This window comes from Diabrotica virgifera, chromosome 9 (assembly GCF_917563875.1).
Source record: "Diabrotica virgifera virgifera chromosome 9, PGI_DIABVI_V3a".
Taxonomy (NCBI): domain Eukaryota; kingdom Metazoa; phylum Arthropoda; class Insecta; order Coleoptera; family Chrysomelidae; genus Diabrotica; species Diabrotica virgifera.
This window is the reverse complement of record NC_065451.1, coordinates 153,893,366-153,918,509: the sequence shown is the minus strand read 5'-3', so window position 1 is coordinate 153,918,509 and position 25,144 is coordinate 153,893,366. Positions and strand designations below refer to the sequence as shown.

At 34.8% G+C, this 25,144-nt stretch overlaps 1 protein-coding gene across 5 annotated transcripts in view; it reads right to left on the bottom strand.

The window, feature by feature from the left end:
- Positions 1-25,144, bottom strand: part of LOC126892255 (zinc finger protein 234-like) — a 127,568-nt gene that overhangs the window by 64,550 nt on the left and 37,874 nt on the right. The window contains exons 3-4 of one of the 5 annotated variants that reach the window (XR_007700748.1): positions 21,681-23,310; positions 16,027-16,156 (exon numbers count right to left, since the gene is read on the bottom strand). The exons of 1 other annotated variant lie outside the window; for it this stretch is intronic. Coding sequence is in view for 2 of the 4 variants with exons in the window: in XM_050661757.1 (XP_050517714.1) it covers positions 21,917-23,310 (1,394 nt within the window). In the remaining 2 variants the exon portion in view is untranslated. Of the gene's footprint in view, positions 1-14,329; positions 16,157-20,660; positions 23,311-25,144 lie in introns of those variants that run through there. 3 more of the 5 variants (XR_007700746.1, XM_050661759.1, XM_050661757.1) reach the window with 3 other exon arrangements.

The window sequence follows — 25,144 nt, the reverse complement described above, 5'->3', positions numbered from 1 at the left end:
TTCGTTAAGTTCCCTTTTGAATTTTTTATCGGAACTCAATATAAATCCCGATACGAAGCAAGTTCTTTTAGTGTAAGCTTTCTTGGCACTCATATTTAAATAATATTAACCTGCAAAACCAGTAATATTATATTAACTACGAATAATTAATTATTTTCGAAATTTTCACATTCACTCCAATGCAAAACTAGCATCTACCTCTTCGCCACTGCCGCCCTAGAACTTCGGTAGAGATTCGCCACCTTTTATAGTTTTGAATCGCTACCGAAACAAAGGATTCTGCGGGCGGAGCCTAAGCCGTGCACAAATGCGTGCCATTGGTGACATCCCCCCCGGTTTGGAGAAAATCTGTGGTGCAGTTTAAATATCTTTATTAAAGAAAACAAATTGTACATTTGCGAAGCATGGTGCTTCTAAAAGTGAGCAGTGTACGAAGTACCAACATGGTACATTACATCTGGTACACCTGCTCAAAAGGTTACATAGTATTATCACATAACATTATAATATAGTTATCACATAAACATGAAAATTAGCATCCTTAGGGAGCACACAGGGAGGAGGCCTTTATTATTGTCTCTAAGGTATGCGAAAGTGCAACAAGGTTGAACGAATCTCTATATTTATAAAATATAAAAGTGAAATTTTTTCGAAGGTCGAAAGTCGAAAACTATAAAAAATTTCCTAAGTTGAAAAAGTAAAAGTTGAAAAATGTAAAAAATTTTCTAAGTCGAAAAATACAAACAATTTTCTAAGTTACAAAAAGGTAAAATATTTTAAATACTGCCAATTTAGTGGAGTTTTCCTCCCTATGGGTACACGTCAAGCCAACACGAAAATTGTACTCCTGTGGAAGACCACCCTTTTAACAGAAAGTACCGCGGATGCAAGAATCACGGAGGGCATGTTAGAGGGAAATATGTACACACGGGAAAAAGACAGACAATGTTGACTTAGACCGTGCATGCCAGAAAGACTCTAACAACAGCCAAAAGGAAGTAAGAAAAATAAAAAATGACTAAAAGCTAATTCGGTTATGTTTATACAGTGAGCACGTAAAGGTTGGAATAAATTAATTTTCTCGAGAATGGACGATTTTGCAAAAAAATTCCAAAACAGGTCAATTTTTATTTTTAAATTGCGACTTTTTCGCATATGTATCATAATAGTGACGTCACCCATCTGGGCGTGATGACGTCATCTTAAAAATGTTTAAATGAGAATAGGGGTCGTATGATAGCTCATTTGAAAGGTAATTTAATTCTCTATTCAATAATACAAATATTAACATATTTATTTATACAGAGTGCCCAAAAAAAATTTTTTTGAATCAAATTTATTGAGATAAAAAGAAGAATGTGTGTAATTTATTTAACTCACAATACATTTTACTGCTATCAGAAAACAGGAAATAATGTTTATTTGACAAATAAATATTGTTTTTTGCTTAAATTCAATGTCAAAGCCGCCACCCACCTTCCTCTGGACAGTTTGAAAATTTAGTTTAAGCGAAAACCAATGAATATTTTTCAAATAAACATTTTTTCTGTTTTCCCAGAGCAGTAAAATGTATTTTGGATTAAATAAATTACATGCATTCTTCTTTTTATGTCAATAAATTAAATTAAAAAAATGTTTTCTTGGACACCCTGTATAAATAATTAAGTAAATGTTTATATTACTGAATAGAGAATTAAATTACAATTCAAATGAGCTATCACACGACCCCTATTCCTATTTAAAAAAATCATCGATGACGTCATCACGCCTAGATGGATGACGTCACTAGTATGATATGTATGCCAAAAAGTCGTAATTTAAAAATAAAAATTTACCTGTTTCGGGATTTTTTTCCAAAATTGTCCATTCTCGAGAAAATGAATTTATTCCAACCTTTACGTGCTCTCTGTATAACCCTTGCTAAAAATAAAATATATATACAACGTAAAGTATAATATAAAGATCAGCTGTGTCTATGCAGCTTGGCTGCATCTCATCTGCACAGCGAAAGTAAAATTTTATCACGTCTCCGCGGTGGAAGTACATCATCCGCGGGACGGCATCACCTACAAGGTGGCATGCGGCCAGAGCTATGTGAAGGTATTACTTCAGCTTCTGGCCACGAAAACTGTCAACTCACTCATAGAGGACAAAAAATAAAATAAAATACATGTTATTTTGGGGGGTGCTGCTCCCCATAACACGTAAAGAGAAGGGTGTAGGTTCTCTAGGTGGTAGCGGGCCGAGGTATCTCGAAATAATGTGCACGTGTAGTTTATTACACCTGCTGTGCACATTTACACGGTAGAACGGACGATCACTAGCACGAAAAATAAGGAAAAATTGAAAGTCGTGCGAAAAGTTGCACTAAGTTAAACTGTGTTTTCAAAATAAGAGGTACTGAGGTAATTAAGTGGAAAATTGATATTCGAAGATAACCCAAGAGTTTGCAAGAAAACGAGAATAGTTATTCGAATACTATGCACGTGTAAACACGGTTTACACCTTCGTGTCCACAATAGACGTCCCAAACTATCTGAATTGAAGCTGTTACTTGAACTGGCACTCTGAAGATCAGAAATAAGGGGGCAAGCCATAAAGAAGGCAAGCTGAAAGATTTTGATGTGTTTTGTACATCGAAAATGTGAAAGAAGAGGAGGAAATGAGCGCAGGGCGTTGGTCAGTTTGGACCGTATGCGCCTGGCGATATCCCCCCGGTTTGGAGAATCTTTGCCCAACTTTTCACAAAAATCTGTGAAAATTCGGCAAAAATTCGCAAGTTTTACGTGAAAACCCGATCAGGTAGGATTCATAACCCAAAGCCAACACTTTCCCCTTATATGTGAACTACATCTATGGAAAATCCAAAATCTGTCTAAGTCTGGCCGGACTCAGAACAGATGCAATTTACCAAGACGAGTACCTCAACTAAGAGTCGAAAATGCGTGACAGAGGGCAACGAAAGGGCCTAAACGAGAAAGAAACGAAAACTCGACAGACGATGTCTCAAGACAAAATTTGTGCAAAATTTAAGTAAAGTTACGATATATATAAAAATGTAAATTTGCATAATAAAAGGTGCATGTATGGGCCATTCCACGAACATATAGTCCTGTCGCCAGGGGGGGTACAACGGCCTCGTTAATTCAGATGGACTTACCCAAGTTTTTTTTATGTATTTTGACCCGTAGAACAAGAATTTTTTGGGTAACAGTTGATCCGGATGTCGATAAGATTGTTATAGACCAAGAACTTGAGGAATCAAATAACAGCGATTTTTGGCAAAACAAAACCATATTTTGTATTTTTTGGGTCATTTTAAGCAAAAAATATTTCTACAAGTTTTTTAGTAGGATGCACAGTTTTCGAGATAAACGCGGTTGAACTTTCAAAAAATCGAAAAACTGCAATTTTTAAACCCGAATAACTTTTGATTAAAAAATAAAATAGCAATTCTGCTTAGCGCCTTTGAAAGTTCAAGTCAAATTATGTCGGTTTTGATTATTTGCATTGCTAAAAATTTATTGTGTTATTGTTAAACAAAGCTACAAACAACTAGTGCGTGAGTGATGTTTCTATGATTTCTCATTTAAAATCGAACGAGTAGGTAGAATAGGTACTAGTGCAATCAAGAATATTTCTACGTTACATGCGTTAAAACGCATGTAAAAGCACGGGAAACCCTACGTGTTTATAGCTTTGTTAAACAATAAAAAAATAAATTTTTACCAATGCAAATAATCAAAACCGATATAATTTGACTTAAACTTTCAAATGCGGTAAGCAGACTTGCTATTTTATTTTTTAATCAAAAGTTATTCGGGTTCAAAAATTGCAATTTTTCGATTTTTTTAAAGTTCAACCGCGTTTATCTCGAAAACTGTGCATCCTACGAAAAAACTTGTAGAAATATTTTTTACTTAAAATGGCCCAAAAAATACAAAATATTGTTGTGTTTTGCCAAAAATCGCTGTTATTTGATTCCTCAAGTTCTTGGTCTATAACAATCTTATCGACATCCGGATCAACTGTTACCCAAAAAATTCGTGTTCTACGGGTCAAAATACATAAAAAAAACTTGAGTAAGTCCATCTGAATTAACGAGGCCGTTGTACCCCCCCTGGCGACAGGACTAATACGCCTGTTTTGGATTACTTCGACACTGAATATTTTACTGTGCAACATAAGAAGTACGAAAGTAAATGGCGCTTATAAATTATTCCAATAAACAACAATGTAATTTGCAATTTACTTTCGTTCTTCTTATTTTGCACAGTAAAATATTCGTTGTCGTATGTAAGTAATCCAAAACAGGCGTATGTTCGTGGAATAGGGTATAAAGAAGTTCGTTCATAAATATAAATGCATAAAAAATAAGTGAATTTTTATAGTATATATATTGTTATATTCCTAATTGATATAAGAAATAAGTTTATAATTATAAACTAAAGTCAAATTAAAATAAAGGTTTTCATTTTTCTCGACCACGGGCATGTAAATTTGGAACACCCTGTATAAAACAAATTATGTCTAGGTAGCTTTTAAGAGAGTGATTCGGAGAAGTGTTTACGAACCGCGGGAACAATACGACTCAAATAAACAATTAGAGTGATGTGTACAAAGAAAGTGTTTGCGGAAGGATTGGTCATTAACCACCGCTAACTAATACTTTAGTGAATAAGATAACAGGTCATTAAATTTGTAAATGTTGTATTAATTTAGAAAGTAAAATTGAAATGGGGAATATTATTTTTCTTGAAATCCATTAAGATATTTAGAAAAAGGAAAGTTGTGTTGATAAATACGGATAATTGAAAGTTGCTTGGGATTGGTTGATTTTTGAATGCTGGAAGGGGTAATTTGGAAGCAGGAGAATGGATGAGAAATGTGAAGGCAGAATGTTTTGAGCGATCGAAAGGCGAAGTCCAGTGTTCGAGAAGAGTGTACAAAAAAAAAGTGAAACGCCGGTATAGTTAGTTTTTTGTTGAAATTTAAAAAGTAAGATATCGTGGAACGAGTGTTAGGCCGAGTCGAGATAAGATATAACTCCTTGAGTCTAGAGTATCCCGGTTTTTTGTTGAAGTGTTTGAAAAAGGTAGAACACGGCATCAGGAGAAGGCAGGAACGAGGGCGGTACGAGGCGTAGTTTTCAGAAAGGAGCAGAGGCTTTACTGGGAAGCTAGTACGAGTCGTTTGATCGCAACCCAAGATAGGAGGAAACGTGTTTTGTGTGAAGACATTGTCAAATCATCAGTAAAGGTCAGTCTATTTTGTTATGACATGAATGTATGGTTTATGTATTAAATACCACGTTGAAAATTGAGGCACACAATCATTATTAAAAATTTTTCATCAAACCTAAATCAATTTATCACTGAAAAATCATAATAGTTCATTTTAAATAAAATAACTTTGGAGACAAAAAGAAATAAGATTCCCATGTTTGTAAATGTTATATTAAATAAAGATAGAAAGATAAGATATAAGAAATATTAAGCATTGAATGCTATTTAGATAAAATAAACGATTTTATAATTTCTAATTGAAATTCATATGTGTGTATTATTTTACTCTCTTTTATCTATCCCGATTAGGAATCCACTGAGAAATATTTTGAAGCCTCGAAAGTAAGTAATTGATATTATAATTTAGCCCTGAGATTAACACTATATTGATATTTGATCTGTTTGATAAATGAGATCATCATTAATTAATTAATTAAAATAAATTACATCTGAGAACAGCATCAGATTTCAAAAATAAGATCACAACAACATGTCGCCCAAAGTGGAAAGCATTGAAAAGTATTTCTAGTGGCAAATTTGAAGGAATAGAAAGAGAAAAGCCGGTGGTTGGAAATTTATATGCCCGTGGTAAAAAGTGAGATATTTACATTTGATGACATAAAATTTTAGATCTCTTTAGGTACAAATTTGACATAATTGATTTAATTTATCGATATTTACATTTGATATATTTATTGACAATTTATTAAATTTGGGTGAGAAAAATTCGTTTTGGTAACATACTATTCAAATTTCATATTTGGCGGGGATAGTACTTCTTGAAAACAAATGTCTGTGACAAGAAGCCAAAGCAAAGACAACAAAAAACAAAAAGAACATTCAGATCAAGAGGAGAATTTAGACCAAGAAGATATTTTAGACAACAATCATGGAAACAGGAAAAAAAGAATTATCAGAATTAGAAAAGATATTACAACTAATGCAACTCCAGTCGCAAAAAATGGATAAAAATCAGGAAGAAACATAAAAAAAAATGGATGAAACAAAAAGAATAATGCAAGAAAATCAGAAGGAAACAAAACAAGCCATAGAAGAGAACAACAAGAAAATGGAGGAACGCAGGAACGCATAGAAAAGTATGAAATGCAAATTAAAGATCACATGCAAGAACAAGAAATGAGAATGAAGGATCACATGAAAGAACAAGAAATGAAAATTCAAAGTAAAATGGAGGAGTTAACAAATTGCCAGAAAAAGGAAATAGAAAATTTGGAAAACAAGTTGGAAAACGCTATTCAAGCAGACATAGAAGAAGTGGAAAGAAAGATCAAAGAAAACGAAAGAAAAATTGCGGAAATCAGTACTCAACAAAATGTCGGAGAAAGAAGAGAAATGGTTATACATAGCACAGATGACGTGAAAATACGGTTTGGCGGGGATGTAGGAGGAGTACACCCACTGCCCTTCATAAATAGCCTGAAAAAGAAAGTACAACATATCAGAAATTTCGAAACAGCGAAAGAAACAATCAGAAACCATCTGAAGTATGAGGCAGGTCTATGGTTTGATTGCAAAGAAGAAGAATTTGACAGCTGGCAACAATTTGAACAAAAATTTTTGAATTATTTCTGGGGAAAAGTCCAACAATTGGAAATTAACAAGGAATTGCAAAATGGGAAATACAAAATGAGAGGATGGGTATCTCAGAAAGGACATATGCATTACAAATTTACTATAATGCAAAACATTTACAATATAATTATTCATCAGAACAATTAGTCGAACTAATTGCAAGACATTTCGAAGAAACGCTGGAAGACCATATCACATTGCAAAACTACAAAGACATAGATAGTTTATGCCAATTCCTACAAATAAGAGAATCACGTCTAAGAGAAAGAAAATCAAGAAGGTCGCGAGAAGATTACAGGCCCCGAGAAACACAGGATTACAGAGATAGAAATCAAAATAGGAGGGACTATACAAGACGAGATTTTAATCCCAGAAGGGAAAACGAAAATAGAGACAAAGGAAGAGGAAATTATGAACAAAGAAATAGGCAATGGAATGAAGACAGAAATCGAGAATACCAGAATAGAAACACCACACGCTCAAATCAAGAAAACAAAAGTAATGGTAGACAAAATGAACAGGGATATCGAGAAAACCCAAAACAGATCCGACAGACCAAGAGATAATAGAAGAGAGGTAAATAATACCCAGACAGAAGGATATGACGAAGAGAGACATTATGACGAAAATATAAACAACGAGGAGCAATCGGCGTTTTTTCACGAAGGCGCTCACTAAAAACAAAAACCAAACAGGAATCTTTTGTCAACCCAAGGATTTTATTAAATTGGCAGGAAACAACGAAAAGAAAAATGGAGTTAATTTAAAATGTGTGGATGGATTTATCAACGAGAAACCAATTAAAATTATGATAGACACTGGATCTGAAATAACACTGGTCAATAGAAAACTAATAGAAGAAGTTAACTTAACAAATTTAATTTACAAAATACCTAGGGTAAATTTAGTGGGCGCAAACAAACGGGCATTGGCAACTATAAATGAAGGCATACGAGTAATGGTACGATTAGGTAAAAATAAGTATGCACTACAATGTGTAATTATGCCAAACATGTCACATGACATGATAGTACGAGTTGACGAATTGGCAGAAAAATATGTAATGATAGATTTTAAAAATAATACGATGAAACTATCAGAAGAAAAAGAAGAAGAACAGGACAAGGAACATGAGAAACGAAATACGGACGAATCAGGTAAAGAACAAACAGTGGAAATTAATTTGGCAATGAAGCAAGGACAAAGAAGAAAAAGAAAAAAATTAAAACCTGGGATTCCTCAAAAGAAGAGACGAGCTCAGGAGAAGAAGAAATAAAAGTATTAACAACAAAAGAAAATAAAACCTGGGATTCCTCAAAAGAAAACATGAGCTCAGGAGAAGAAGAAATAAAGCTAACAAATGAAAGCGAAAAGGATATGACTGAAACAGTGGCATTTGAAGAGGAGGTATATGAAAACGAGGATGCAGAATGCACGGTAAACGTATGTGAAGAATCTGAGGAAAAAGACAGAAAATTGATATGGGGAAAAAGGGAAAGACAACATAATAGCCGACGCTCTAACACGGGATGAGGACACTGAAAAAAAGGAAACAATTACTCTACAGGTGGGATTAATTAGAGTAATACAAGAAGAAGGGGTATAAGACATAGATTAAAGCAAGGTAATATACGGGGAGTTGGTTTTGCCTCGAGAAAATTTAATTAAAGATGCAGATAAATTTTATCGAATACAAAGGCGGGGATTTGTTATATTCCTAAGTGATATAAGAAATAAAAGTTTATAATTATAAATTAAAGTCAAATTAAAATAAAGGTTTTCATTTTTCTCGACCACGGGCATGTAAATTTGGAACACCCTGTATAAAACAAATTATGTCTAGGTAGCTTTTAAGAGAGTGACTCGGAGAAGTGTTTACGAACCGCGGGAACAATACGACTCAAATAAACAATTAGAGTGATGTTACAAAGAAAGTGTTCGCGGAAGGATTGGTCATTAACCACCGCTAACTAATACTTTAGTGAATAAGATAACAGGTCATTAAATTTGTAAATGTTGTATTAATGTAGAAAGTAAAATTGAAATGGGGAATATTATTTTTCTTGAAATCCATTAAGATATTTAGAAAAAGGAAAGTTGTGTTGATAAATACGGGTAATTGAAAGTTGCTTGGGATTGGTTGATTTTTGAATGCTGGAAGGGGTAATTTGGAAGCAGAAGAATGGATGAGAAATGTGAAGGCAGAATGTTTTGAGCGATCGAAAGGCGAAGTCCAGTGTTCGAGAAGAGTATACAAAAAAAAAGTGAAACGCCGGTATAGTTAGTTTTTTGTTGAAATTTAAAAAGTAAGATATCGTGGAACGAGTGTTAGGCCGAGTCGAGATAAGATATAACTCCTTGAGTCTAGAGTATCCCGGTTTTTTGTTGAAGTGTTTGAAAAAGGTAGAACACGGCATCAGGAGAAGGCAGGAACGAGGGCGGTACGAGGCGTAGTTTTCAGAAAGGAGCAGAGGCTTTACTGGGAAGCTAGTACGAGTCGTTTGATCGCAACCCAAGATAGGAGGAAACGTGTTTTGTGTGAAGACATTGTCAAATCATCAGTAAAGGTCAGTCTATTTTGTTATGACATGAATGTATGGTTTATGTATTAAATACCACGTTGAAAATTGAGGCACACAATCATTATTAAAAATTTTTCATCAAACCTAAATCAATTTATCACTGAAAAATCATAATAGTTCATTTTAAATAAAATAACTTTGGAGACAAAAAGAAATAAGATTCCCATGTTTGTAAATGTTATATTAAATAAAGATAGAAAGATAAGATATAAGAAATATTAAGCATTGAATGCCATTTAGATAAAATAAACGATTTTATAATTTCTAATTGAAATTCATATGTGTGTATTATTTTACTCTCTTTTATCTATCCCGATTAGGAATCCACTGAGAAATATTTTGAAGCCTCGAAAGTAAGTAATTGATATTATAATTTAGCCCTGAGATTAACACTATATTGATATTTGATCTGTTTGATAAATGAGATCATCATTAATTAATTAATTAAAATAAATTACATCTGAGAACAGCATCAGATTTCAAAAATAAGATCACAACAATATATATAAATTTAAAATAATAGGTACTTGTAAAATATCTGAAATATGTGAAGTGTTTCTAACATTCAAAATATTATCAAAGTACGTTAAAGTGTATTAGTAAAAGTTAAAATATATTAAAAGTTACTATATTTACTAAAATATATCGCAAAAAAAATGCAAATAAAGCACAAGAAAGTAGGCAAAATTTGATTTTGCCGGTTAAGGGGCAAAATTGCGTGTATAGAACGAAAAGTTACTAAAAGTGCATGTAAGATGCAGAGTACATGAACAAAAGGTAAAGAACATGTAGTCTAAAATAATACAAGTCAAAACATGTGAAAAATGTTGCTAATATGAAATGTATCAAAAATTGAACTTATAAAATATTTCAAATATTTTCAAAGTTAATCAGTACCTCAAAATTAAAGCAAAAATGCGTGAAATCTCTCAATATTTAATTAAACATGTGTAAATGTTATTCCGTAGTTAAATAGTAAATTTAAAAGGTTATTAACCAAAAAATAGCAAAAATGTAAAGTTTTACGTTAAAAAAAAAAAAGGTTTTTTAAAAAATTAGTTAAATATATCAAGATATTAGTTTAAAAAGTTGCAAAAAATTGAAAAATAAAGTACCTAGAACACAAATCACTAAAAAAGATTGTTTAAAAACTCACGTTTTGATACCATAGTCCTGCAGGAGGTGCACAAACCATCGACGGTCCACCATAGGTGCACCAGGGTCCCATCAACCATCCAGAAGTGCAAGGCGAGCGTGCCTGCGGGAAGCCGGGACGAGGCCGGGTGCCAGGCCAGGCACATTCCATGCTCAGCAGTTGCTACGTGGATTCCATGGTCTCCAGGAAGCCGGTGACTTCGGTTTCACGCTGTGTGTGGAACCATACCATACAGGAAACAGCTACTCAGGATCTCAGGAACGTGGTGTAGTTCGAAATTTCGTTGGGCGCCATATCATCTATCGGGGTACTTAGGGTTGTAGAAGTGTAGCCCCATTAACCATCCTCCGTATAGAGATTACCCTATCGGTTGATAGGGTTTGTGACTTGTGTCGTCGGCTGAGCTGTTTATAGCATCTTTATTTCCAAGTTTAAGTCTTATTTTGCCATTTCATGGCGTTTCTAAGGTTGAGAGTTCATCTCGTATTCTTACATTTTTAAATCAAGGAATGAGGTAGAGAAAACACAGTAATTAGAGTTGTAAAATAAGAACTGCAGCACAAAATTCTAATACATGGACAACGTGTCCGTAGAAAATGGCCAGATGGCCGCCACGGCGTAGGCCGAAGCCCGCACGACGCACGTGAGGTGCTCTTCAAGAGTCAAGGCTGATAGAGAGCTTCGCAAGCAAGCAAGCATTATTATTCAACCCGACCCGTGAGACTTGTTCACCCTTTAAAGAAATTACGTTCGGGTGTAACAATTCATTGGAGCGAGTTGTTTTAACTCGTGCCTATGGCAGGAGTCACTCCACCCCGCTCCAATGCTCCAGGCCTTCCCTTTCCCCCCCATAGTACGCTGATGCGCGATGGGGGCACAACTATCAGCCAAATGCTCTTCACATGGGAATCCTGGGTAATAAGATTCCAATGTGGTGTCCTAACCGGTTTGAAAACTAGGCCAGCGTGATGCGCTTTTAGCCTTTGACTACTGGTGATTTGTCCGCGGTACTGTTTTTGCTTGCTTGGGTCCCAGGCTTAAGGCCTGGTCCCATTTGTTGTTATTTTATACTAAAATATGTCTTAGTTTGTGCGTCTTACCTTTGATTTGTCTCGTTTTGTTTTGTGTTGAGCTACGAACCATCTGTTTTGTCGTTTTTCTGTACCTTTATTCAGCTATCTGTTGTTTAGGTCTTTTGTGTTTCCATCGGTGGAAAGCGTCGTACCTTAGCATCTCTCGCAGTATTGGACTTGGATGGTTTTCTATTTCAGGGAATTTTGTCCTCGCTCTTTCTTTTATGGTGTCAATTACTCTGATTTGTTTGAGTTCTCTAAATAGGAATCTTTCTGCTACGTATCTAGGTACGTCGACTGCTTCCCTTAGGCTTCTTTTATGTGCCGCTTGAATTTTCTTTTTGGTTGTCGTGCATACTTGCCCCCATGCGAGAGATGCGTAAGTAATTATCGGTATTATTAGGCTATTAATGAGTCGTATCTTCGTTTTTGTTTTTAATTTGCTTTTTCTACCTATGAGTCCTCTTACCGATGCTCTTGCAGCGTTGACTTTATTTATTGTTTTTTCTGCGTGTTTGTTAAATGTAAGGCCTTTATCTCAGGTGACTCCTAGGTATTTGGCTTCCTCTTTCCACTCGATTGGATTTTCTAATAACCTTAGCTGTTCACCTGGCTGTTCTCTTCTTTTTTTGAACATTACCGCTTGTGTTTTTTCCGCGTTTATGGCGATTTTCCATTTAGTGCACCATTCTTCTACATCTTCTAGTGCGGATTGTAGATTCTCTACTGTTGTGTCTATGTTCCTATGTTTGGCCGCTATCGCTGTATCGTCCGCATAAAGGCCTAGCATAGTACCGTGTGATCTTGGTATATCTGCGGTGAATATTGAATACAACAAGGGTGACAGTACTGCTCCCTGTGGCACCCCCGCTTCTGGAGTTCCAAGTTCCGACAGGACTTGTCCTATCCGAACTCTGAATCTCCTGCCGCTCAGGTACGAAGAGATCAGCCTCGTCATTGCCTCACCGTATCCATATTCTCGCATTTTGTATATTAGGCCCTTATGCCAGACTCTATCGAAGGCTTTGCTTACATCCAGGAATGCTGTCCCTATGTATTGCTTATCGTTTAGTCCAGCATGTACTCTGTTATTCTGAGTACTTGTAGCTCGCTGGAGTGTTCTGCTCTGAATCCGAACTGGGCTTCTGGGATGATTTCTAGCCTGTTCGTTTCGGCTTAGGATTATTCTTTCCGTTATCTTACTGATTGCTGGAAGCAAGCTTATCGGCCTGTAGTTTTGCGGAAATGTGCTATCTTTGCCAGGTTTTGGTATCATTATGACATGGGCCTCTTTCCATCGATTCGGGAATTTTTTTGAATCTTAATATGCCATTTATTATATTCGTTAGATATACTATAGCTCTCGCAGGTAGATATTTTAGAGCTCTGTTCGTTATATTGTCTGGGCCTGGTTTTTTTGGTGAACACTTTTTGATATGTATATTTATCTCCGCTGGTGATGTTGGTGGGATATCTTCTTCTGGTTATAGAGAGCTTCGGTAGAGATTCGCCACCTTTTATAGTTTTGAATCGCTACCGAAACAAAGGATTCTGCAGGCGGAGCCTAAGCCGTGCACAAATGCGTGCCATTGGTGACAATAGCACACGGCATCCCGAGGACGTCTGTTTCAGGTCCCAGTTAAATCCGAATGTACGGGGACCTCAATCGGACGTTCCCAGGAATTACAAATCCAGACGGCCCCGGGAAGTACGATTACGGACGTCCCCAGGACGCCTGTTTCATGTCCCGGTAAGTCAGAATGTAATGGGACCTTAATCGGACGTCCCTAGGAATTACGAATCCAGACCAGTTCAGGAATGGATCTAATAACCTTCAGTTATTTGGCATTTGCAGTATTGTCATACTTTGTTTGATTTTTGTATAATTCTTCTTTGTTCTTATACAGATTGTATAAGAACGTTTAATATATAGAGAGATTTATAGTATAAACAAAATTTATACAGTTTATCTTCATTTATGAGTTGAACTTCCTTTTTATAACAGTGTTAGTTAACTTTGAATATAATCTACTGAATAATTTAAATTTCAATTAATGTCTTAATAGTAATCATTAATAAAAAGAATTTAAATTACCTTTTGATTTAAAAACACTTATACAGTTGATGTTTATTTATCTTTTTTGTAACAATTTTAATTAACTTTGATTTAAAATGCCTCTTTTGAGTTTTTCTATCCAGTATTTACACTGATATTGTACTATTTACTTTTCCAAACTATTTTTTTGGTGCTTTAGAACTATTGAAGCAGTTATTTTTAAATGTAACTTTATGTGATGTGGTTATGTTTGTGAAAAAATTGAGGATAGGGCAACGGTGTCATCTTATGTCAAGCGTAGAACCCTGCCTGGCCAATCATAGGATAGGGGGTAGATTAACCGTTATAGAAGGAAATGTAAGGACGTTAGGTTCTATTCATTGCACAAAAGATTAACTTTCTAATGCAAACTAGATGAAGAATTTGTACAGCTAGATACAATACTTCAGCAAGAACCCGATTTACCATGGCATAAGTGTTTTTATATAAGGTAGGAACTTAGGTATATTCTTTTATCTACGATTGTAGGTAAAAGAATTATCAAAATTTGGAAGAGCAAGCAAAGAAGAAAATAAAACGACGTCTTATTGTTTGTTAAATTTTATTAAAAATTTGTTTGATATATGGGTAATGTGTTTTTTCATTTTAAATGCAGATTTCATCTTTAAAAATTATGAGAAAATTTATATAAAAGAATTTTAGACTTTTTCAACATTGTTTAATAGTCATTAAACGCCATGTTTAAAATTTCTGAAAACATTTTACATAATGTCCTAAAAGGGTTTGGTCGGAGGTTCCAAGGAGGTTTTGGACGACCGTCCCAAGGAGGTTTTAGTCGGACGTCCCCAGGAAAATTTGGTCGGATGTCCTGGACACGGATGATTTTGTAACATCGGACGTCTTTAGTACGTCCCGAGGATGTCCCAGGACCTGAAACTTACGTCCTCAGGACGTACGAATGTCCTAGTGGTACATCCCGGGTACGTCCCAGGGATGTACTTGTGCTGTTTGGGATATCTAGTGTGTATTCTCAAATGATTTTGCAAACTTCCTTCTACACTAAATCGTTGTAAAACAAATTTCACACTTGTATGGTTTTTCTCCAGTGTGCACCCTCAAATGTGTTTTGAAAGGACTTGCTTGGCTAAACTGCTTTAAACAAATTTCACACTTGTAAGGCTTTTCTTCAGTGTGAACTTTCATATGTTGTTTTAAATTACTACTTGCTGCAGAACACTGCTTGAAACAAATTTCACACTGGTGAGGTGTTTCTCCAGTGTGCGTTCTCAAGTGTATATTCAAATGACTTGTAGTAATAAACTGCTTGAAACAAATATCACACTTGTAAGATTTTTATCCAGTGTGCACTCTCAAATGTGTTTTCAAAGTACCTTTTTGTCTAAATTGCTTCAAACAAATTTCACACTTGTAAGGTTTTTCTAGAGTGTGCGTTCTCAAATGTCTTTTCAAACTTTCTTCTACACTAAATTGTTTAAAACAAATTTCACACTTGTATGGTTTTCCTCCAGTGTGCACTCTCAAATGTGTTTTCAAAGTATCTTCTTGTCTAAATTGCTTCAAACAAATTTCACACTTGTAAGGTTTTTCTAGAGTGTGCGTTCTCAAATGTCTTTTCAAACTTCCTTCTACACTAAATTGTTTAAAACAAATTTCACACTTGTATGGTTTTTCTCCAGTGTGCACTCTCAAATGTGTTTTGAAAGAACTTGCTTGGCTAAACTGCTTTAAACAAATTTCACACTTGTAAGGCTTTTCTCCAGTGTGAACTCTCATATGTTCTTTCAAATTACTTGCTGCAGAACACCGCTTGAAACAAATTTCACACTGGTGAGGTGTTTCTCCAGTGTGCACTATCAAATGTGTTTTCAAATGACTTACGTTACTAAATTGCTTAAAACAAATTTCACACTTAAAAGGTTTTTCTCCAGTGTGCACTCTCAAATGTGTTTTCAAAGTACCTGCTAGACTAAATTGCTTGAAACACATCTCGCACTTGTAACGTTTTTTTCCAGTGTGCACTATCAAATGTGTTTTCAAATCACCTGCTTGAATAAACTGCTTCAAACAAATTTCACACTTGTAAGGTTTTTCTCCGGCGTGCATTCTCAAATGTACTTTCAAATTACTTGTAGTAATAAACTGCTTGAAACAAGTTTCACACCTATACGGTTTTTCCCCGGTGTGCACTCTCGAATGTACTTTCAAATTACTTGCTGTAGTACACTTCTTAAAACAAATTTCACATTTATAAGGTCTTTTTCCAGTCATAGCTTTCATATTTTTTCTTGATGTTTTTAATTCAGTCTGTCCACTTATATCATTTCCTTTGTAAGATGAATCTTCGATGAGTTTCTCCATAACTGGCACTTTGTTTCCATCTTGCAGACAGCCTAAAATAAAAACCCAACAATAATATAAATATAGTATGGTTCGTTTTTTAAATAGGAGTAAACTCAAAAGACAGATTTATACCCAATAATGTCAATACAAAAATAACCAGATTCATCTTCTTTTTTAAACGCTTTTCTTTAGTTCAATCGTTTGGATCAAATCTTTAGACGTTAATTTTTCTTCAACGCAAATGAATGAAAATTTGCAGACATATACATTTGCGGGAACACTACACGAATAGTCAATAATTTTTGTATGTTTATTGTTTCGATAAAAAAAAGATTTTAATAGAAAATGCTTAAATTTTCTTGTTTTTTACAATGAAGAAACTTTTACAGATTGTAGCTAATTATATTAATTATACATAATTTTACTTTTTACGTTATGCTTCATAAATAAACAATAAAATTTTAATTTTTTTGCTGATTCCGACTATTTTGCATGTTTGTACATCATATGTTTTATACATATATTTTAATAAACATGACTATATATTTTAATGTTTGAAAAGTGTAAGACTAAAAAGTAAGAAATAAAAAAATATGAAAAATTTTTTTTAATAAACGCTTTTTTTAGTTACGAGTGACTAAAATTAAAAATATAATAAAATCAACTATAAAGCAAAAAAATAAAAAAATCAAACTCGTAGTTCCACAAATTCAATTCATACCCTCCAGTAGTTGTAACCACCCTTAAGGTCATCCTGGTTACGCTGTTGACCGGTACACGGTAAGTTGAGTGCAGACATTCAAAAAACAAATAATTTTATAACTATGGATATTTTCTACTATAATGTGTTATATATAGTTGAAAAGAGTATCCCGAAATGTATCTAGAGTATCCCGAGTATGTATCCCGAATGAAGTACGTGCCTCCTAGTGGCGGGATACGGGCAACAATACACTGGCTTATAGGGCAGTCCTTACAGTAGGGATCCTGGCCTATACAGAAAAATGCAGGCGGGTGTGGGGTAATACTGCACTTTGGTTGCATTGGTGGTGTATTGGCTAAACGTGCAGGACAGGGCAGGGTATGGTGCTGATAGAAAAGGCATTCAGGCATCAAATATCCAAAAATCTTTTCAGGCCATAATAATGAAAAGACCTTCTCCAAACGAAATAAAAACTTATACTGAAATGATGGCATCTCCTGAGGTAAAATGTTCCGGAAGTAAAATGAGCCTCCATTCGGATCTCCGGGTGAGGACTATCTCAGGGGGAACACCATTGCAGGTTAGAAAAATCAGGATAGGGTCTTGGAATCTTGGTAGTCTTACAGGTAAGAGTCTGGAGTTAGTGGATGCGCTCAAACGAAGAAGAGTTCAAATTGCTTGTATTCAAGAAACTAGGTGGAAAGGACAAAGGGCGAAAGAACTAGGTGATGGATATAAATTGTGGTATGTAGGGAGTAGTAACACTAGAAATGGAGTTGGTATAATTGCTGATAGTGAAATGAAAGATAACGTAGTAGATGTTGTAAGAACGAGTGATAGAATGATGTCAGTGAAATTTGTAATTGATAAAGAGGTATTGAATGTTGTGTGTGTGTATGCTCCTCAAACAGGTCTGGGTGAGAATGAAAGAAGAGCTTTCTATGATCAATTGGGAGACATACTGAGTGATATTCCAGCGGAGGAGAAAGTTATAATAGGAGGTGATTTCAATGCACATGTGGGCCAAGCCAAGACAGGATATGAAACAATACATGGGGGATTAGGCTTTGGAACTAGAAATGAAGCTGGAGATGACATGCTAGAATTAGCAACAGCATTGGATATGGCGATTGTTAACACATTCTTTAAAAAGAGAGAAACTCAACTTATTACCTACAAAAGTGGACAACATCAATCCCAAATAGACTACTTCATGATAAGGAAAGAAGACATACGTGAATGCAAGGACTGCAAGGTAATAGTTAGTGAGACAGTAAGCCAACAACATAAGCTGCTTGTTCTGGACATCGAAGTAAAAAGCGAAACTAAACAAAAATATCGGAGAGGACCACAAAAAATCAAGTGGTGGATGCTAAAAGATGAGAAGGAAGGTCTATTCAGGGAAAGAATAGTAGAAAAAATATGTTGGAACATGAAAGGAAGCCCTAACACAATTTGGAGAAAAATGGCCAATATTATTAGAGAGACGGCTATTGAAATACTTGGGAAAACGTCAGGAAAGAAGTTTGAAGATAAAGAGACTTGGTGGTGGTCAAATGAAGTACAAGGAAACATAAAAGAGAAGAGAAAATTATATAAAAAGTGGCAAGAAACCAGATCGGACATAGATCTTCAAAACTATATGGTCGCCAAAAAGGAAGCGAAAGTAGCAGTAGCAAAAGCTAAAGCAGAAGCGTATTCAAACCTATACGATCAACTTGATACCAGGGAAGGCGAAACGAAGATATATAAAATAGCCAAACAGAGAGCAAAGAAAGCAAAAGATTTTAATCAGATTAGATGTATCCGAGATGAAAATAATAAAATACTAGTTCACGAAAGGGATGTCAAAAAGAGATGGAGAAAGTACTTTGACAGCTTATTAAATGAAGAATTTGACAGACAGCCTGTAGAGTCAACGGATACAGTAGCAGCAATGGTCACCAAAATAACCAACGAGGAAGTGGCTCAAGCGCTTCAAAAAATAAAGAAAGGAAAAGCGGTAGGACCAGATGATATTCCTGGGGAAGTATGGAGAGCATTGGGAGAGACAGGAACAAGGTGGCTAGCAGGCCTATTTAATAGAATTATGGAAGTTGGACAAATGCCAGACGAATGGAGAAGCAGTATACTGGTACCTGTTTACAAAAACAAGGGAGATATACAACAATGTACAAACTACAGGGCTATAAAACTGCTTAGCCACACCATGAAAATATGGGAAAGAGTAATTGATAGACGGATACGTGAAGAAACCGAAATATCCGAGAATCAATTTGGCTTTATGCAGGGTAGATCAACAACAGATGCAATTTTCATTATAAGGCAGTTGATGGAAAAATACAGGAGTAAAGAAACAAACGCTCATATGGTATTCATTGATCTTGAGAAAGCATATGATAGAGTTCCTCGAGAGATTCTGTGGTGGGCACTCAATAAGAAAGGAGTCCCTGGTGAATATGTAAAGATTGTGAGGGATATGTATGAGGGAGTAACGACTAGTGTTAGGACAGGTGTGGGAGAGACTGATAAATTTCATGTGAAAGTAGGATTGCATCAAGGTTCTGTGCTTAGTCCGTATTTATTCTCATTAGTTTTGGACCAGATAACAGCGAAAATACAGGGGAACATTCCATGGTGCTTAATGTATGCTGATGATGTCGTGTTAGTAGGAAATAGTGAAAGAGACTTAGAACAAAAACTGGAACAGTGGAGACAAGCTCTGGAGGAAAAAGGTTTAAAACTTAGTAGGACAAAAACAGAGTATTTGGAATGTTCATTTAAAGATGGAGCTACTACAAATAAAATGGTATCTTTGGATGGTGAAATGATTGTAAAAAGCAATAGTTTTAAGTACCTAGGATCGGTATTACAGAGTAATGGAGAAATAGATGGAGATGCATGCAGTAGAATTAGGGCTGGATGGATGAAGTGGAAAGAAGCGAGTGGTGTGTTGTGTGACAGAAAAATTCCAATGAAGCTGAAGGGAAAATTCTATAAAACAGCCATAAGACCAGCTATGATGTACGGAACTGAATGTTGGGCAGTGAAAAAGAAAGAGGAACAGCGAATGCATGTGGCGGAAATGAGAATGCTTAGATGGATGAGTGGAGTGACAAAGAAGGATAAAATTAGAAATGAGTATATTAGGGGAAGTCTAGGTGTGGCACCAATTGATGCCAAAATGAGAGAGCATAGGTTAAGATGGTTTGGTCATGTTCAACGTCGAGACGTTAACCACCCAATACGAAGAATAGCTGAAGTGCAGATTCCTGGAAGGAGTAGGAGAGGAAGACCAAAGAAGAGCTGGGGGGAGACGATAAGGCAGGACATGTTGGTAAAGGGGATTAACATTGATATGGCCCAAGATAGAATTGTGTGGAGAAATGCAATTAGGGAAGCCGACCCCGCATAGGGATAAGGCAAAGAGAATGATGATGATAGTTGAAAAGAGAAGATTTCTTAATCATAACTCAAAACAATTTAAAAAGTTCAATTTTCGGACTTTGGCTGCCCTTAAGGTTAAATCAAAGAACAAAATATCGTGAATCAATCAGTAAATATAAACAAATTTTATGATAATCTTAATATTTTAAAAATTCCACTTCCCGTCTACCTAAACAATTTGATTTTTTCTGAAGATATTAATACATTAAAAACAATTCACGAACATATCAAAAACTGTAAATATAAGTTGTAACAATATAATTAACCCTGTATTTAAGTAATTATTGTATATTAAAATTGAAAAGAAAGAACAAGAAAAAAAAGAAAAAAACATTAAAAATATAATAAAAAAATATATATAAAAAATAAATATATACAAAAAAAAATAACTATATACAAAAATATATTTACATCCAAAACAGTGTATTTATTTAGATAGTAGTATGTTAGTTTCTTATGTACATATATTTAGAGTTAGAAATACAGAAAAAATTCCTATGATTAAAAAAAATTGTTTTTAAAATAAAATGTCTGGCTAATTGGCTCAGCCAAGGCCATCAAATTCACACAAAAAAATATCGTGAAGGATTATTTCATATTAAACCGAAGCAGCAAAAGGAAAAAAAAAGAAATAGAAACTTGATGAAAAACATCACACCAAACCAACCTAACGCTAAAGGGCATGGATCTGCTCATTAACATAATATTATTTTTGTATGTTGTTCTTTTGTCTTAAGGGGATGGGTACGAACTTGAAAAATTTAAACGCAGAATGAAAGATTACGTTCTTATCGAGGGCCGAAAGTTCCTGAAAACTTCTATAATGTTTATTTTAATAAGTTACAGGCGTGTAAAACTAAAAGAAAATGTAGTGTGATTTTTAATTTTAAATACATATCTCATTTAAAAGAAACTTTATCTACTCTATGTCATATTACGTATAAGTTTTTAGTTTGTGAAAACTGTCATTATAGATAGCAGTGCGTGAAGGGTTTAAAGTGTACGTGAAGTAACAATATTTTAAATGGGATTTACTTTTTCGCACTGTTTTTTGGCACACTTTCATATAATCAAATATTCTTAACTTTCGCGTTGTCATGGTGATGACATAATGAGCAATAAATTACAATAAAAGTTTTGACAGTTTTGTGGTTTGAAAGAAGTTAGAATTTTTAAATGTCAAACTTCTAAAAATTGTAGAATAGAAATGAATTCCAGTGACGAAGAGTTACAGTTTTTTTATTTGTTTATCGTAGATAAAATATTGTATCAAACTGTGTGTGAAGTACTTTTTGCGAACTTACGCGATGTATAGCACTCGCTCCGCTGTCGCTCGTGCTCTAAACATCGCGTGCTTTCGCGAAAAGCATACTTCGTTTCATAAATAACTATTCTGTTTACAACAATGCAATTTTTATTTGTACCTCATGCCGAGCATTCAAGAATTTTCCTAATGCTCTCCCGAATCAAACGCAAAAGGTTTCATAACGTAATGCTTTATATCCTCGCCTACAGGAAAATGTAACTTGTTTTTCACAAACAATACAAAAAAAATTCGGTGTTCAAGCCAACTCCTCCCAGAGGAAAATTCTCGGTGCGCCACTGTTCAAATGACTTGTAGTAATAAACTGCTTGAAAGAATTTCACACTTGTAAGGTTTTTATTCATTGTGCACTCTCAAATGTGTTTTCAAAGTACCTGCTTGACTAAATTGCTTCAAACAAATTTCACACTTGTAAGGTTTTTCTCCAGTGTGCGTTCTCAAATGTCTTTTCAAACTTCCTTCTACACTAAATTGTGTAAAACAAATTTCACACTTGTATGGTTTTTCTCCAGTGTGCACTCTCAAATGTGTTTTGAAAGGACTTGCGTGGCTAAACTGCTTTAAACAAATTTCACACATGTAACTCTTTTCTCCAGTATGCACTTTCAAATGTGTTTTTAAACCACTTGCATCAGAAAACAGCTTGAAACAAATTTCACACATGTAACTCTTTTCTCCAGTATGCACTTTCAAATGTGTTTTTAAACCACTTGCATCAGAAAACAGCTTGAAACAAATTTCACACTGGTGAGGTTTTTCTCCAGTGTGCGTTCTCAAATGTAGATTCAAATTTCCTTTTACACTAAATCGTTTAAAACAAATTTCACACTTGTATGGTTTTTCTCCAGTGTGCACTCTCAAATGTGTTTTGAAATGACTTGCTTGGCTAAACTGCTTTAAACAAATTTCACACTTATAAGGTTTTTCACCAGTGTGCACTCTCAAATGTGTTTTCAAACTACCTGATTCACTAAACTGTTTAAAACAAATTTCACACTTGTACGGTTTTTCTCCAGTGTGGGACCTCAAATGCTTTTTCAAATCACTTATTCTAATAAATTGCTTTAAACAAATTTCACACATGTAACTCTTTTCTCCAGTATGCACTTTCAAATGTTTTTTTAAACTACTTGCATCAGAAAACAGCTTTAAACAAATTTCACACTGGTGAGGTTTTTCTCCAGTGTGCGTTCTGAAATGTATATTCAAACTTCCTTCTACACTAAATCGTTTAAAACAAATTTCACACTTGTATGGTTTTTCTCCAGTGTGCACTCTCAAATGTGTTTTGAAATGACTTGCTTGGCTAAACTGCTTTAAACAAATTTCACACTTGTAAGGTTTTTCTCCAGTGTGCACTCTCAAATGTCTTTTCAACTTATCTGCTTGAATAAACTGCTTCAAACAAATTTCACACTTGTAAGGTTTTTCTCCGGCGTGCACTCTCAAATGTCTTTTCATATCACTTGTAGTAAAAAACTGCTTGAAACAAGTTTCACATCTATACGGTTTTTCCCCGGTGTGCACTCTCAAATGTACTTTCAAATTACTTGCTGTAGTACACTTCTTAAAACAAATTTCACATTTGTAAGGTCTTTTTTCAGTCGTAGCTTTTATATTTTTTCTTAATGTTTTTGATTCAGTTTGTCCACTCATATCATTTCCTTTGTAAGATGAATCTTCGATGAGTTTCTCCATAACTGGCACTTTGTTTCCATCTTGCAGATAGCCTAAAATAAAAAACCAACAATAATATAAATATAGTATGGTTCGTTTTTTAAATAGGAGTAAACTCAAAAGACAGATTAAGCCCCGGCGAAAATTGATCCTAAGCCAGACACAACCTGCGTCGGTGGACTGCGTAGACCGTTCTGCGCACCTATCAGTTCATGCGTTCGCAGGTCGAGCTTGGGAAGGCCTGTCGTCAACGTACAGTTTTCTGGGCCTTGGGACGGGTGACTCACCGCCAGATGTATATTTTTACGTGTTTTTGTTTGCGAGATGGAAATATCTGAAATGAATAAGCGGCGATATATTTTACACTATCTTGAATGAATAACATTTTATTACTCTGTTGTATCAATCAGCACTACTCTACAAGTTTTCGTTTATTCGTTATAATATTTTATTGCAATAGTAGGGAATATAATATATCTGATTAAAACAGTGAATTTTTTACATGTTAATTATTTTTAATTTCTTGTGAAGTATCTAGTTAGTGTGGCTTTAGCCAATAAATCAAAGTTATGCGTTTACAAGAGCATATTATTTGACAAATAAGGAGTACCATAATGTGTCATAATTATAATCTCCTTTATACAGATCAAAAAATTGTTTAGTATGTATTTCTAAATCCACACAATCATTGGAAAACTATTCATGGTAAAAAATATCTATTAATGACACTGTTATCGACAAAGTCGATCAATTTTAAACTTCTCATCATATATTTATTAGACTTTTGTTTATCGTTAAAAATTAAATGATGGTTGTGAATTGTATTTTTTGTGTTATTTAATATTTTAGCAAAAACATAATCAGCAAAAATCTTATTTAAAACATGCGAACCGTTTTTGCAATCACAATCAATGCAGTGTTTAACTTATGCTTGTTATTATAAAGGTATGTAGAAAGAGTATACTCATAGGTCTGAATCCCGCGTATGAAAAAAAAGTTGATTAATAGCAAGCTGAAAATTTGTTAATAGCTTAAGGGTGTCTAGTCGGACAAACTTTGATATATGGGAACACTGGAACAGGGGAAGTTTTATTTGTGGAAGAGGTTAAAAATTTGGAACGGTCATACCACGAAAACGGCACATGTATTTTGTCCGACAGAACAGACTTAAACTCTCCTAACAGAGATTAAACTCTCATGCAAAAATCAGACTGCTATTTATCACCAAATGGTCGTTTTAAAGAGTGGAACATGTAGAATATGTCAAATGACAGGAATTATGACAGGTGATAAATAGCGGTCTGATTTTTGCATGAGAGTTTAATCTATGTTCGGAGAGTTTAAGTCTGTTCTGTCGGACAAAATAAATGTGCCGTTTTCGTGGTCTGACCGTTCCAAATTTTTAACCTGTTCCACAATTAAAACTACCCCTGTTCCAAGGTTATATATATCAAATATATCAAATATATCAAAGTTTATCCGACTAGACACCCTTAAGCTCTTAACAAATTTTCAGCTTGCTATTAATCAACTTTTTTTTCATACGCGGGATCCAGACCTATCAGTGTAAGATATCTTTTTATGCACCCGCTTATGATCAAATTCGATGTTTTCGAAAGTAATACCGCTACGACTACCAGGGACGTGTAAGATATTTTTAAAACGTTACTAGTTACATGTACGGAACTACCATTTTTTAGTTGCCTACTCAATTCAGTACAAGGATCAGATACATCAGTATTTTGTAATCAGTATTTGTACTCAGTACCACTGAGAACCGGTATCAATAGTAACCGTTACACGTTTGCACTTATTTTGCCCGTCTCTATTCGTTACGGCGACAGCCGACGGTCGGGTTAGCTTGTGTTCAATATGCGGCACGCATAT